Source organism: Peromyscus maniculatus, chromosome 1 (assembly GCF_049852395.1).
Source record: "Peromyscus maniculatus bairdii isolate BWxNUB_F1_BW_parent chromosome 1, HU_Pman_BW_mat_3.1, whole genome shotgun sequence".
NCBI lineage: Eukaryota > Metazoa > Chordata > Mammalia > Rodentia > Cricetidae > Peromyscus > Peromyscus maniculatus.
In genome coordinates this window covers 92,727,554-92,744,243 of record NC_134852.1, presented here as the reverse complement: position 1 = coordinate 92,744,243, position 16,690 = coordinate 92,727,554, and the positions used below count along the sequence as shown (strand labels likewise).

The 16,690-nt window shown below is 41.1% G+C and overlaps 1 protein-coding gene and 1 pseudogene across 12 annotated transcripts in view; one reads left to right on the top strand and one right to left on the bottom strand.

The window, feature by feature from the left end:
* Nucleotides 1-16,690, top strand: part of Cpeb1 (cytoplasmic polyadenylation element binding protein 1) — a 97,403-nt gene that overhangs the window by 54,954 nt on the left and 25,759 nt on the right. For 11 of the 12 annotated variants that reach the window (XM_076546087.1, XM_076546066.1, XM_076546078.1 and 8 more), the window contains one exon: nt 15,697-15,885. In XM_076546087.1, coding sequence (XP_076402202.1) covers nt 15,732-15,885 — 154 coding nt within the window. In that variant the 5' untranslated portion in view covers nt 15,697-15,731. Of the gene's footprint in view, nt 1-15,380; nt 15,464-15,696; nt 15,886-16,690 lie in introns of those variants that run through there. The other variant, XM_076546047.1, reaches the window with a different exon arrangement.
* LOC121828584 (U11/U12 small nuclear ribonucleoprotein 48 kDa protein pseudogene) lies at nt 2,547-6,627 on the bottom strand (annotated as a pseudogene).

Genomic DNA, 16,690 nt, shown 5'->3' with positions numbered 1-16,690 from the left:
AGCATGTGTGTTTAATCTTAAAAGAAGTTGCAACCTTTTTCCAAAGTGGTTGTTTCCAAAATGGAAATTCTGGTATATAATAATCAAATGCTGGCAAAATGTGCTCTTTTCATCTGAATAGGTGTGTCCTCAAGCTCCATTGTGTAACTTGAATTTCTTTGATTGCTAATGAAGCCAAGTGTTTCTTTTAAGTTCTTATTGGCTGTTTATAATCCTTCTGGAGAGCTTTGCAGATCTGGCACCTTTTTATTTTTTTTATTTTTTATTTTTTTTTTTTTTGGTTTTTCGAGACAGGGTTTCTCTGTGTAGCTTTGCGCCTTTCCTGGAGCTCACTTGGTAGCCCAGGCTGGCCTCGAACTCACAGAGATCCGCCTGGCTCTGCCTCCCTAGTGCTGGGATTAAAGGCGTGCGCCACCACCGCCCGGCTAAAGTTAGGAAATTTTTACCTCTGAGATTCCTTGTATACTCCATACATTAGCTATTTGTTATATAAAGTTGTAGATATTTTTCGCATTTTATGGCTTGCTTACTTATGTTCTTGTAGTGTCTTGATCAGAAATATTTAATTTTGATAACATATAATTTACCAAAAACTTCTCAAATGATCATTGCATTCTATGCCTTAAATGTCTTTGGACTGGGAATAGAGTTCAATGGTGGAATGCTTGCTTAACGTGTGAACGCTGGGCTCAATCCCCAGCACTATGCAAATTAGAAAAGAAGCTTTCCATCTCCAAAGCCTCCAGCCCCTACCAGGTTCATCGTTACACTTAAATTTCACGGTTAGGTGTTTGAGACCCCATTAATTTTTGTATATAGTATGGAGCATGGCATCTAGGTTCATTTTCCCATTTTTCTGCTCCCATTTGTAAAAAGTCGTTTGCCATTGAGTTGCTTACAGGCAAGCAGGCATTTGTGCCTATACTAACGACTAATATGGTAGGAAATAACCTTTTGACAATATAGAATCTTCCAGTATGTGAAGGTGGTATATAACCATTGTTCATCATGTGATTTTTCCTAGATTACAAACAAGAAAAATATAGATCACAGTAAATATGAGTGCTGCAAAATATAGAATAGTGATTTTTTTTTGCTATTTAGGAGTTTACAATTCTCATTTTTAGTAAGATAAACAACATAAGTAAAAGCAAGATTGCCTGTTAACATCTCAGTTTTTATAATCTGTTAATGCATTTTCCCTACTACTAACCAGTGTGTAAGAAGAGGAGGTAAAGAGTTTTCTTTTTGGCTCTATAGTTTACCAGGGTCAGTATATGGAAAATGTCTAAGTTAAAAGTTAATATAAATGTGAATCAATTATGGGATTCTGGTTAAAGAAGGAAGTAAATGAGAATAATATTATAAAGGATCTAAAACAAGCAAACAAAATGTTATAGAAAAGCTTTAGGTGCCATGTAAACTTGGGCTTTTTTTCCATTAATATTTTTAAACAATGGAAATATAAAAAAATCAACTTATATAAACTAAATTATTGTATATGCTCCATTGAAGGAACTTTTATATTACAATCATAGAGAAGAATTACGGTTTGCTTCATATTATGGAAATTATCTTAAATGAAAACATTCCAGAGTCCTTTTATTTTAGAATATCCTATAAACAACCAAACTGCCAGAGCATGTTTATACAATGGTAAAATGTTCTCTTGAATTAAACTGAAGGCTTTTTTTTTCAATTAAATGAGCAAGAGAATGTACTTAGAGCTGTTAACTTTCTAAGTACACAACACCTTAGATATTTTTGAAGCACCTTAATCACTATCAAGAACAAGAACAAAATGATTTTGTCATGCTTTTAAATTCATTGTTAGGAATAAAGATTATACATATTTGTCAGAGTCAACAATATGTTGTCAGGCTTCAGGGTTGCTTTCTCTTTCTGAAACTGACATTTCTCATCCAATTCTACTTGCTGTGCTTTCAAATTAGTTTTCATTTGATCATTGCACTGTTGGAGCTCAGCTTCAGAATCTTTCAACTTTGCTCTTTGTATAATAAAATACATGTTTATCTTCATGTTAACTACATGCTCTCTTTTCCATTTGTCAAAGTGCCCTTAGTAAGTGAAGACTTTTCTTGTTACTAACTGCAAAATAAGTCATAACTACAGATCTTCTACTTCAGTCATTCTCATGTCACATATCATATGTGACATTATTCTGTCTACATGTCTTTTTACCAATCTATTTCTTGTTATGGTAAAATCAGTATTCACTATTTTCACCTGCAGTGACACCCAAGGATGCGATCTTCCTGAGATCCTTTTTACCATTACTTCAGTGATAAGATTACTACTCAACTACTGTAAGAGCCAAAGAGACTTGTTATCTTTTTAACATCTTCTCATCATAGGTACCAAAAATATTTTATAACTTTCATATTTTACTAGAGAAATTTTTTGAAAATAAATATTTATTAAAATAATGAGCATTACATGATCATAATAGCCACTTTCTCTTATGTAAATATTATGATTAAAACATTAGCATATTATTGGTTATGCTATACACATAATTTATACTTTCAGAAATATTTTGTTTGTTTTTGCTTTCTTTTATGGCTGTCTTTCTCCATCACTCTTCTTGACTCAGAATTTTTATCTTAATTTCTTTTCATTTGTGTGGACTTCTATTCACAACCCTTCTATGTCATAAACTGTCAACATGTAACTAGCCAAATAACTCCTACCAGACTGTTGTGGATCTACCACGGATGACTTTTCTTCATTCTTTTCAGCAGCAGCATCTGCTTTTTCCTGTTCTTCTTGCCAGCGGTTACTGAGTTCTTCCAATGTGCACTTTCTTGCATCTCAAATTACCTCAGCATATAATCTTTCTGGTTATATGAACATTCTTAGTTCTATAGGACTGGTGATTTTTATTATTTTCACTTCTGCAAAGATTTCAGGTAAGATATTGAACTATTTTGGCCATTATCTTGATTGACTTTAGCAGCCAAGTCTATAAACAGATCACTGTCATGTTCAATGACTTGAACTAGAGTGCTTTTTCTTTGTCTCCTCAATGACAAAATCATGAAGGGCAAGAAGAAGGTCACAGACAGACCATTTGTGATTCAGCGGAACTTCAACAGGCACTGAAGAGTATAGTCTCTGATTATTTGACTATAACAATCACTGTCTTTTTCAACTTCAATTCTAACTTTTTTAGTTGTCTGGAACTGTTTGATTCCTTATCCAGAGTAACTTTTTTCTTCTCATAGAAAAAGGAGGGGGCTGGAGGGATGGCTCAGAGGTTAAGAGCACTGACTGTTCTTCCAGAGGTCCCGGGTTCAATTCCCAGTGCCCACATGGCAGCCCACAGTTGCCTGTAACTCCAAGATCTGATACCCTCACACAGACATACATGCAGGCGAAGCATCAATGCACATAAAATAAAAATAAATATTTTAAAAAAAGGAAAAGGAAAAAGACAAAAATACGATTATACATTCATCTTCTTCTTTGGCATAGCCCAGTTTCTTCACTCTGGAAGATTTCATGTGCTTTGCTAGCAATGATTTAGGTATGTGATAATTTTAATCATAAGGACATGTTGCGATTTCATCATTGGCCTCCACTTCATCTTTGGGGTCCAGCGGATCCAGGCTCTACTCCAGGCATATCATCAAATCCGCTAGCATCTGGCAGCAGCCCTCCATGACCTTGCCTTGAAAATATTTTAATTTTATGTTCCTGAGTTTATTTCATTATCCAATTTTTAAGTGGTTTATGTTCTTTCTGTGTAAGCATGCTTGCTTTGACAATAAGTGAAGTGATACTGTTTGATGTAAATGCCTCATATACTCAGGATCTACTGGTTTAGATAGACTCCATGTCCTAAAAGAGCAATAGACTGTAAATAACATTACATTCTGCTCACTCAAAATTCTGCTTTAGGCAGTCCTCAGATGTACTATTCATGTAGTCTGTATCAGATTGCCAGCAGTTACTATTCACTGTACCTCTAAAGGCTAGGGTGTCAACTACAAGAAGCAACAGAAAAGTAAACCTTGGATGTTCTACCTAGGGAAGTTTTTTTTTTAAATTCTGTAGATAGGCCTTAGATGCTCCAGAGAATGGTAACTTGAATATCCACTTCAGACTCACTTCACTACCCTAAAGTATGAATAAAAACCTATCCTCACTGATGTGCCTGGCATCCAAGCCACATAGCCTTCAAGGTTCTTCTGTGGCACTAAAACACTGCTGCTGTTGATGTATCTCTCCTCTACAGTAGCAGATTTTGTACTGACTGACAACTCTCTCCTCCCTCTGCAACCAGTCCCAAGGCTATGTTGGTATAGAGATTTTAAACTAAACATGGTTTGGGTGAATGATTAATGACTATCGAAACCCTCCTGGTACCTTGAGCTTAGAGGTGGGACCTAAAAAGGTCATTGATAGTCATATGGAGTGTTCATAGGTTATGTGACATACCCCATAAGATTCCTCAGGTGGGAGGGATTAAAAATTGTAGGGAGACGAGATGATTTTCTCTGCCATAAGATTAGAACAAAGAAAACCATATTAAGATGCAAACCACGCCAGGCGGTGGTGGCACACGCCTTTAATCCCAGCACTCGGGAGGCAGAGGCAGGCGGATCTTTGTGAGTTCGAGGCCAGCCTGGTCTCCAAAGTGAGTTCCAGGAAAGGTGCAAAGCTACACAGAGAAACCCTGTCTCGAAAAACCAAAAAAAAAAAAAAAAAAAAAAAAAGATGAAAACCACAAAAGTCTATGAACTTGCCACCCACAAGAAGGGCAATGATAATGAGCTAGTTAGGAACCCCAGAGTGTTTCTTCACATCAAACTTGGAGACATTGTGGAGAATTCACCCAGGCAATGACAATAACCCTCTGTTTGTACAAATCTTCCAAGGAAGATTTACAAAAGGAAATTCAGTGTGGACCAAACTTTGACCCTAGATTTTATAAGGATGTCTAAAACTTTATAAGGTTGTCTACATGAATGAAGACTCCAAGAATGACCCTTGACATAATGGAATTGAGTTTTAAGGATCAATATATTGGCCATTTGGGGTAGGTGGCAACTACAGAAAATTTTGGCTCATATCATCAAGAAGGTGAAATTTATTGACATCAAGGTACAGGCTGGTGAATTGTGATAAAAAATGAAAAGATCATGGGCTAGAGAGATGGCTCAGTGGGTAAAATGTTTGCTGTGCAAGTCTGACAACCTTAGTTCATTCAAATCCACAGAACCCACATAAAAGTCTTAGTATGCCCTACTGGGAGATGGGAGACAAAGGTCTTTGAGTCAGCAGAACACGCAGGTCAGCTAGTCTGTCGAGAGAGATGCTCTGGCAAACAGAGTGGAAGGGGAGAGCCAGCACTTGAAGTTGTCCTCATCCTCCTGCACATGTGCTGTGGCGTGAACACATGCATATTTTACCCTAGACAGTATAATGTAGAGTTCACTTCTCTTTGAGCTTTACTAAAATGGGATAAAAACTGTCCTACTGTTTAAGGACAGTTAATAGAAACTAGTGTGAAATAATTTACAGAATTTATTGAAGATTATTAAGAGCAATTGATGAAAGTCATTCAATGATCATATTTTTATGATGGGAAATGCAAAAAAAGCTTAATGTGCTTGTTACACCTGATCCCTAATAACATAGATTACTGTATAGCTTAATGTTTAAGGCAGTACTTTGACTATTCTAGCTATCATGCATTGTCTGTCTTTTGAACTCTTCTACCTATTAGCACTCAGATTAGCAATAAATCCTTCTCTTGAGTATGAATTTCTAGGGAGTTGCAAATAACTCACATTAGCCTTTTACATTAGGTGAACAGTGTGAGAGAAGGTTAAAAAAGTAATCAGAGCCTGAAGATTGATTTTGATCTTAGTGAACCATTGAGAGTATTGTTGAGGAGCTTGGCTACCATGAAAAAAGAAGTACTAAAGTAAGGATAAAATGAATTACTGGGGAGTGAGAATCTGGGATAGAAGTTAAAAGCAAATTCAATTTATCCCACTGAGCCATCTCACCTGCCGGCAAATCAAATTGAGAGTGGAGTTACTATAAAACCTTCACTACTCAAATTGTAGTTAGCACTAATATTACTCAGAGTTAGTTATAAATGCAAATTTTAGGTCTATCCTTGTGACATACATCTGTAGCCTAGAAGTTGACCTAAATTGGGAGGATCTTTGTGAGCCCCAGGCCAGTCTAGGTTGACACAGCTAACTCCAACTTAAAAGAGCCAAAGAAGTTCTTAGAAATACAACTGTATTAACTTATAGAATTTTTTTAAATAATTTTTATTATTTTGAGAATTTTTATGCAATGTATTTTAGTAACCCCTTGACTTCTCCCAGATTCATCCTCCTTCTCCAACCCACCTATCTGCCCACCTTTAAAGCCATCAAGTATTATTTGTACTGTCCATATGCTCTTGTATGTGTGGACTTTGCTGAAGGGAGTTTACCAGGAGCTTCACCCTTAAAGCTAACTCTCCATCTCCTAGGCAGCTATCAATTGCCAATAGCTCCTCTGCTAGAGGTGGGGGCTTCATGTTCAACTCACCTGTCCATGCTGAAATTTTGTCTGGTCTGAGCTTGGGGAGGTCTTGTTCATGCTTTGTCAACTGCTGTGAATTCTTGTAGCCCATTGCCTTGCTGTGTCCAGACAACAGTAGTTATCTACTACCTCTGGCTCTTAAAAATTCCCCATCCCTCTTCCACAAGGATCCTTGAGCTAGCGTTTTTCAGTCTTTTTTTCTCTATACATTGATCAATTGAAGGTCTTTATGTTAATCACCATATACTGCACAAAGAAGCTTCTCAGATGAAGGTCCACAGATGCAGTAATCTCTGGGTACAATGACAAGTCATTAGAGTTTAATAGTGTGTCTGCTTAGCTGTATGATAGCAGTAGTTTCTCCCCTATGGTCTATGACTTGTATAACCACAGGTTCTAGGCCCCTATAATGGTGTTAGATATGAGCTTCAACTTGTGGAGTGGGACTTCAGTTCAATCAGAAAATGATTGATTGCTTCCATAATATTTGTGATACTATTGCACTAGTGAGCATGTCTTGTCATTGTTGTGGCTCCCATGATTCACAGCTGGGTAAGATTGGTGATTGCTTTTTAACTCTAGTAACATGCATAGACCTTCCAACGCTATGAAAGCCAGCCAGTAAGGATGAAGCTTTCAGATAAGTACCAGCTTTATTTCTCTGTGTTCTATGATTCAAGTATATGGTGTTTTACTGTCGAGTTCTGAAGGGTAATCAAGAGCATTAACAATAGCCTGTATGTAATATTTGAGGATCTCATTGGCCAACAACTCCAAAAGAGGTGACCCATTCCTGGCCCTCAGATCTGGTCCCACTTACTCATATCTCCAGGGTCAGCTCTACTGTTTTGTCCAGGCAAGGTGCAGGGCCCTCTCTCCCCCTTGTTGTAGGGGGCATTCAAGGAGGGGGTGGGGTCTGCTCATCTGCTCTCATGTCTTCAGGGCTGGCTCACTTGTATCCCCGGACAAGAGTCAGCTCTAGTGTGCTGCCCATACGGGAAGCAGAGGCTGCTTTCTCAGAGCAATGTGGGTCAGGGCGAGCTCTCCTAATCTTGTGACCCAGGGCCAGCTCTCTTACCTGACACAGGTGGTAATGGGCAAGGGGGGAAGGCATCTTTCCCTCACCTATGCCACCACATGGCAGAAGAGGGGGGACAGGTCAACTCTCATGCCCTCAGGAATGGCTTATCTGTGTTCCTGACCACAGGGTCAGCTCTAGTATGCTTTCCAGATGAGGTGCACACCTATGGTGAGGGATGGGGTCATCTTTTTTTGTGGGGGGGTGAAAGCTCTCCCCTTAGGGGTAGGGCTAGTTGGCCTGCTGCAATATCCAGCAAGGGACAGGACCAGCCATCCCAGGGCCAGTGAAGGCAGGGCTGGCTCAGCACAGCATGCTTCCCATGATCCCCATGCTAACACCAGCCATAGACATCACCATGGACCCAGATGCCACCATGGCCTGGGTGGTAGCACGGCCTCTCAGATCAACCCCCTCACACTCCCCAACAGCATGGCCCCCAGGCATCAATATAGTCCTAGGTGCTCAGCCTTCCTCTTAATATGAGATGAAGAGTTGTAGCAGAATGAGTAAGTTTCCAGAGACAAGATCAGGGAACAGCTAGAAAAGAGGCTTTCTAAGTAAAATGTGAGTAGAGTGATCATGTCTCTCAGTTTATCTCACACAGATCATTTTAAAAGTCACAGCCATAGTAGTATTATCTAGTACAGTGTCCTGCCATGATGATAATGGACTAAACCTCTGAACTGTAAGCTGCCTCAATTAAATGTTTTCCATTATGGGATTTGCTGTGGTCACGGTGTCTCTTGACTGTGGTGGTATTGTGTTCCCCAAAATATTATGTACTCTAATAAATTTATCTGAGGTCAGAGAACAGACAGCCACTAGATACAAAGGCTAGAAAATGGTGGCACTCACACCTTTAATCCTAGCATTCCAGAGATAGAAATCCCTCTGGATCTCTGTGAGTTCAAGGCCACATTGGAAATAGCCAAGCATGGTGACACACCATGGTGACACACACCTTTAATCCCAGAAAGCCAGCCTTTAATCCCAGGGAGTGGTGGTAGAAAGCAGAAAGATATATATAAGGCGTGAGGACCAGAAACTAGAAGATTTTGGCTGGTTAAGCATTCAGGCTTTTGAGCAGTAATTCAGCTGAGACCCATTCCGGATGAGGACTCAGAGGCCTCCAGTCTGAGGAGACCAGACCAGCTGAGGATCCGGCGAGGTGAGATAGCTGTGGCTTGTTCTGTCTCTCTGATCTACCAGCATGGACCCCAATAATTCGCCTCAGGTTTGATTTTATTAATAAGAACTTTTAAGATTCCTGCTACACTTGACAGCAATAGAAACCCTAAAGACACTACCACTATAGGATTCTTTCACTAGATTAAAAAAATGAAGGCTAGACCGGGTACAGTGGTATACAACCTTAATTCCAGCACTTTAGAGGCAGAGGCAGGTGGATCTCTTGAGTTTGAGGCCAACTTGGTCTATAGAGCAAGTTCTAGGACAATCATGGCTACACAGAGAAACCCTGTCTTAAAAAAAATGGAAGTCATACCCAGAGATCAAGCAGTATTATAGTAGTATTAATATCCCCCCTTCCCTTTTACTTGACAATTTCATACATGTATGTACATATGCATGGCAAACTTCTCCTTACCACTCCAGGACATGCTCCAGCACATCCCCTTCACACTTTCATGTCTTGTTTTTTTCCCTTACTGTAAACCACTGAGTCTAATTAGTACTGCCTCCTGGAATAGTAACTGGTCTTGTTGGCTTGATCTTGTGTGAGAGTAGCCTTAATTGCAGTGAGTTCATTAGTCAGCAGTCCTGTCATGTCCAGGAAACATTTCACAGTACTCCTCCCCATTTTCTGACTTACATTCTTCCTTTGGTGTTCCTGAGCCTTGAGAAGGGAGTATTATGTAGATATCCCATTTAGGGCCCAGCATTTGGACTTGTTTATGAGTCTTTGCATTAACTGCTGTGCACTACAGTTGCAATGCAGAGGAAGGGACAAATCTTTTTTTATTACATTTTTAATTTAGTTTACAAAGTAGTGGGTTCCCAAGACTGGAGAGATGGCTCATGGATTAAGAGCACTGACTGCTCTTTCAAATGACTTGTGTTCGAGTCCCAGCACCCACATAGCGAAAAACAATAAACCATAATTCCGAAGTTCCAGAGGCTCTCATGCCCTCTTCTAGCCTCTTATGGCACCAGGCATACACACATGCATACAAAACATCCATATACATAAGATAAAAATAAATCTTTAAGAATTGTCGTGGTTTGAGTAAGAATAACCTCCATAGGCTCATAAATTTGAATGCTTTGTCACATTTGAATGCTTTGTCACCGGGGAGTAGAACAGTTGAAAGGATTAGAAAGATTAGGAGGGGCTGGAGAGAGAGATGATGACTCAGCAGTTAAGAGCACTGACTGGCTGCTTTTCCAGAGGTCCTGAGTTCAATTTCCGACAACCACATGATAGCTCACAACCATCTGTAATAAGATCTGGTGCCCCCTTCTGACATACAGGTATACATGCATAGCACTCTTACATAAATAAAAATTAAATAAATTTTTAAATAAGATTAGGAGGTGTGGCCTTGTTGGTTTCAAAAGCCCAAGCCAGGCCCAATGGCTTTCTTTCTCTGCCTGTGATCAGGATTACTAGATGCTGGCCTCAGCTACTTCTTCAGCACACTCCTGCCTGCTGCCATGCTTTCTGCCATGATGATAGGGGACTAACTAAGCCTGTAAGCAAGCCCCCAATGAAATGCTTTCTTTTATAAAAGTTGTCTTGGTCATGGTGTCTCTTCACAGCAATAGAACAGTGACTAAGACAAGAAATATCTTACAAAGTAGTAGGTTTCTAGAGTTTATCATACATCCTTAACTTTGGTTACCCCTCCCCATACCTACCACTCCCCTATTCCACCCATATCCTCACTTACACTTTTTTAGTATTTCCCTCCAACTTTGATATCACATGTGTTCTGCTGTCATTCCTTTACCTCTTACAGCCCCTTTTCCTCCCCTCTCTTAAGCCCTTTCTATCCCTTTCTAGTGTCCTCTACAAACACTCCAAATTAGACATTCAAATCTAAAAATTTGAAGCTAGGATACACACATGAAAGAGAAGATGCAGCATTTGTCTTTCTAGGCTTGGGTTATCTCACTTAGTCTATTTTCCCCTGCATCTATTTTCCTGAAAATTTTATACTTAATGCTTTTATTTCTAGCTGAATAAAATTCATATAAAATTCAGTGCGCGCGCGTGCGCGCGCACACGCACACGCAGACACATCACATTTTCACTATCTGTTCATCAGTTGATGGACATCTAGGCCAATTCCATTTCATAACTATTGTGAATAGAGCTGCAGTAAACATGGGTGTGCAATGATTCACTATAGAAAGATAGGGAGTCCTTTGAGTATATGCCTAACAACAGTAGAGGTAGATCATGGTTCTGTTTTTAGTTTTTTTAGACACTTCCACACTGGTTTTTATGGTGCTATACCCTTTTACATGCCCAACAACAACACATAAGTGCTCCCCTTTCCCCCACATCCTCGCCAGCATTTGTTTGATTTCTTGATGATAGTCATTCTGACTAGAGTTAAATGGAATTTCAAAGTAGTTTTAATTTGTGTTTCCCTGGTGGCTAATGATATTGAACATTTTAAAGAATACTTATTAGATGGTAGGCATGGTGGCACACACTTGTAATCCTAGCACTTGGGAGGCAGAGACAGGTTCAACTTTTTGAGTTTGAGCTTTGTCTGCAAGCAAGTTTCAGGCCAGTCAGGACTACACAGTGAGACTCTATCTCAAAAATCAAACAAAAACAAACAGAAATAATATAAAAACACAAAAAAATGTTTATTAGCCATTTGTATTTCTTCTTTGTGATCTCCATTCAGTTCTGTGGCCTATTATTTGATTGGGTTGTTTTCTTGATGTTTCATTTCTTGAATCCTTTGTACTGAATATTTAATCTTCTATCAGATACATAGCTGACATTCTCTAGACTGACTCTTAAATGAGAGTTTCCTTTAATAAACAAAAGCTGCTGAGTTTTAGGCAGTCTTCCCCCACCCCACCCCCACCCCCACTTGAGACAGGGTTTTTCTGTGGTGTTTTGGTGCCTGTTTTGGATCTCGCTTTGTAGACCAGGCTGGCCTCAAACTCACAGAGATCTGCCTGGCTGGAAGTCTTAATTGTTGATTGACCTTACTTCTTGAGCAATCACAGTCCTATCCTGAAAACCCTTAGTTAAAGTGTACTCCATGCTTTTCCTCTTTTTAAGATCACACTTTTGATCTTAAGTTGAGGTCCTTGATGCATTTGGAGTTGATTTTGTGCAGGGTGAGAGGTAGAGATTTAATTCTACAAGTATGTATCCAGTTTTCTCTGTGCTATTTGTTGAAGATGCTGTCTTTTCTCCAGTGTGCATTTTTGGCATCTTCATAAATAATCAGGTGCCTATTGGTTGTGTGGCCTTGTATCTGGGTCCTCTATATAATGTTTTGTTGATCAGCATGTCTTTTTTATTACTGTGGCTCTGTAGTATGGTGAGATCAGGTGTGGTGATACATTTAGCTATGTCATTTTTTTGCGTAGGGTTGCTTTGCCTCTCCAGAATCTTTCGTGATTCCACATGAATTTAAAGATTGCTCTATTTCTGAAGAATGTCACTGGAATTTTTATTGGAATTGCAGTCAGTCTGTAGGTTTCTTTCAGTAAGTAAGCCATTTTCACAATATTTTGATATTTTTTTTTCTTCTAGTTCATGAGCATGGGATATGTTTCCATCTTCTGGTTCTTCCTCAATTTCTTCAGTGTTTTATACTTTGTGTGTGTGTGTGTGTGTGTGTGTGTGTGTGTGTGTGTGTTATATGACATTCATATCCTTGGTTAGGTTTATATAACAAGTTTTTTGTTTGGGATCGTTTTATTTTGTTTTGTTATTTGTTTGTTTTTCAGTACAGGGTTTCTTTGTGTAGTCCTGGCTTTCCTGGAACTCCCTTTGTAGACCAGACTGGCCTTGAACTCACAGAGGTCTTCCTGCTTCTGCTTCCAAGTGCTAGGATTAAAGGTGTGTGCCACCATGCTTGGCTAACAAGTTATTTTTTAAAGGTTATTGTGAATTAGGTTATTTGCCTTTGACTTTTCCAGTTTGTCATTGGTATCTAGGAAGGCTAATGATTTTGTGTGTTGATTTTGTATATTGCCACTTTGCTACAAGTATTTGACAGTTGTAAGTTTTCTGGTGGAATTGTTAGGATCTTATATAGAACCTTACCATCTGCAGATAGAGCTGCTTTGACCCCTTCCTTCCCTGTGTTGTCCCCTTCATGTCCTTGTCTTACTGCTCTAGCTGAAACTGCTAGCACTGTATTGAACGAGAACAAAGCAGGTGAACATCCTTTTCTTGTTCCTGCTTTCAGTGGAAATTCATGGGTTTCCCCCTATTTAACAATGTTAGCTATAGGTTTGTTATAGCTTGCCTTTATTATGCTGAGCTATGTTCTTTCTACTGAGTTTCTTTCTCTCTTTTTTTTTTTTGAGGTTTTTTTTTTTGTTTGTTTGTTTTTTTGAGTTCTGTGTTGCCCTGGCTGTGGTGGAACTCACTCTGTAGACCAGGCTGGCCTCAAACTCTGAGATCTGCCTGCCTCTGCCTCCCAAGTGCTGGGATAAAGATATGTGCTACCACTGCTCCACTTACTCTGAGTTTCTAATTAGGACTGTTAACATGAAGGGATGTTGAATGTTGTCAAATGCCTTTTCTTTATCCATTGAGATAACTAGGCAGTTTTTGTCCTTGAGTCCGTTTATGTGATTTATAACATTCATTGATTTACCCATATTTGAGCATCTCCAGAAAACTCAGCCTGATGTTTTCTTGCAGTCTGTTTGTGCCGTGTGTGTGTGTGTGTGTGTGTGTGTGTGTGTGTGTGTGTGTGTTCATTCATGCATGTGCATATCAGGACACACATGCGGAGATCAGAGGACAGCTGCGTGAGTCATTTCTCTTTCTACCTTGTGGGTCTTGGAAATTGAACTCAGGTCATCAGGTTTGCTGGCCATCTCACTGACCCAGGTATATGTGGCTTAAAAAGAAAAATTTTATTTTTGTAATAAAAACATGAGTTAATTTAAAAATACAGCCTTAGCTTGGGGGGAGGGTGGGCATAGGTAACAGGAGGGCAGCATTTGGGGTGGGACAGCTCTAGTGTGGGTCCGTTCTTGCTCAGCCTGTACAGTGATGAGACACAGATTTGACACACAGAGACGGGAGCAAGCAGGGTATCTACAGCCAGACAGGAATAATGTAGATGGATGGATGACCCAGCAACAGCTTTAAAAGATCCTCCAAAGGAAGGAGTCCCTCCCACAGAGACATCCCTCCAGGGCCTTTGTCTAAGTACACTCAGAGCATGCTGCAGGCTGGGACCAGACATTCCCTGGGTTAACAGCACTGTCTTAACTGGCTCAGACTGCCAGGATCAGTTCCAGGTTGGGATGTTTCCTATTACCTGCTTGCTTTTCCTTGCAACAAGGGAGAGAATAGGCAAATGGAATGCTGCCAGCCAGCCTGGTAGAGGTGGAAGCAGCTTTGACCCTTATGAGAAAGGAGACATTAGGAAAAGGTTGATATGGGAGGAAACATTGGGAAAGAGGAAATGACAGAAGCTCAGAAAGTTGAATTTTGTTGCTGTAGCTGGTAGAGAAGGGAGGGAGGGGGTCATTGAAATAGGTTCTTCATCCTGGGCAGCACCTCTGAAGACAGCACAGCAGTTAAAGGTGTCAGTGGTGTTGATAGCTTGCCAGCCATCACCCTGAGGGATCCTGAAAAGACAAATACAGGCAGATGATGTGAGCTCCTGAGTATTGACTACTGACTGAGCATAATGATAATCTGAAATTGTTTCTCTTAAATTGCGATTTGTCAGATACTACTTTGGGAGTGTTTTGTCTGTCTGCTCCTTTAGTTGCAAGAGGGAAAGGAAGAGCTGGGCCCTTGTGTCCACTTGTGGTTAATATCTATCCTTTTGATGTATAAGGGAGCCTGGGTAAAATGGATTATCTAGATCTCACTCTGATATGTGAGTTGTGGGCCAGGCCCTGTGAGCCGTACCTGGAATTGCTTGATAAATTCCACCCACCCTCCCTACCACCCACCAACCCCACCCTACCCCACCCCCGCCAAAGTTGTCCCCTTTTTCCTGTGAGAGGCTGCTCCAGACAATCCCAGAGCACCAGGTGTTGTTCCCAAGGGTCCAAATATACAGTGTTTTTCTGATGGTTATCCCATTCCTCAGCAGTAAACACTGCTGTGTCAAGGTGCTGCTCAGAGGCCACTTGGAGGGAGCACATAGGTCGTATTTTTATTTACTTATTTTTGTTAGCAGAATTGGGAAGCTTCACGTTGGGCTACAAAAGCCAGGGCTTGAGCCAGCAGCTGGAGAGAGTCCAGGACTAGAGCGGTTGGGGATTTGAGGTGGAGAGCAGAGGGAGAGGGAGTGGCAGGAGGGCAGAGCAGTGCAAGCAAGGAGTCCACATTGCTTTGCAGAGCAGAGCAGACTTCAGTGTGCCAGAGGGCCACCTGGCTACCATTGCCAAGACTGGAGGGGGAGGGCTCTGCCTCACAACCCTGACTTAACCATACTGCACCGGACTATTCCAAGTAGCTCCCGTGCTCTCTTTCCCTTGGAGGCAAGTCTCCTCCCAGTCGTCCTCTCCTGCTCCTCCCCCGTTCTGTGAGAGATGATGCGGTTCTCTATCGCTAGGCTCTGCCGGCTGATGTCACTGGCAGCGGGAAGCATCAGCAGCCCGATCACATGCTACCTAGTCTGTAATGCAGATGGGATAGGGGTGTGTGTGGGGAGGGGGCTATATGGCAACTATTCTTGTCTGAACGCCCCCAAAAGTACAGAGGCAGCAGCTGCAGCATCCAGCCAGCTTGGATGTCTTGCCCCTGAACCTGGGGGAAACTATTATTGGTGGTATTTATTGTTGATAGTATTGAGGGGAACAACCCTTAACTCTAGGGGTTTGTTTTGCTGTTCTCCTTTCCAAAACAGACTTCCAGGACTCTGAAGAAACAGTTACAAGCAGGATGCTTTTCCCCACCTCTGCGCAAGAATCTCCCCGTGGCCTCCCAGATGCAAATGGCTTGTGCCTTGGCCTGCAATCACTCAGACTGACTGGCTGGGACCGACCCTGGAGCACTCAGGACTCAGACTCCTCAGCCCAGAGCAGCACACAGTCGGGTGAGTGCAAGAGAATAAGGTGACTAGCTGGGGGAGGGGGAGTGGGGTGGTGAGCTAAGATACCAAAGCAACAGTTGTTCTATTCCCCTTTGCATCACTCCCTATATGCGTGCAACACAGAGCTGTTTTGCAAGTGATGGTAGCTGTGAGTGTTGCAAGACAGATAGATAGATGGCTGCTGGTAAAGGCAGATACGGCTTTTCTTACTTGCCCTGACAAATTCCCTGGAGTTATTAGTCTACATCTGAGGTGGCCCTGACAAGGGTCCCCAAGGTTACAGCCTTTTGCAGATATGATCCATCTAAGCCCCTGGTGCCCAGGCCTGTCTTGGAGATGATGAAGCAAAACACTTTTAGGTGGGGGAGGGGACTTAAGGGACTGATGGCTGGATGACCAGATTCTGTTCAGTGGTTTTAAAACTAGAGAGCTATATGTGAAGGTTGGGTAGCCCTGAGTCATAGCAAAGAAGATTAACTGAGCAATTTTATTTGAATTAACATTAGGATTGCATTAACATTAGTTTAAGAGCCTCAGTCCTGGAAAGGGGCTGGCTAGGAGAGGAGGGTAAGATAACTCAGATTCAGAGAGAAGGAGATGGTCCTCTCCTCTCCTTCCACCCTGTCTTGTCTGTGTGTTGAAGGTAACTAATAGATGAGGGGCCACTCCCCTTTAGGATCCCTTGTCTTCTTGGTGTAGGATTAATGGGAACAAATTACAGGGAATTCTTGACATACCTTTGAACTGCTTCTACTCAGACCTTCCTATTACATCTCTATTTCCTTCTTGTGGTATTTGGGGGAATGTT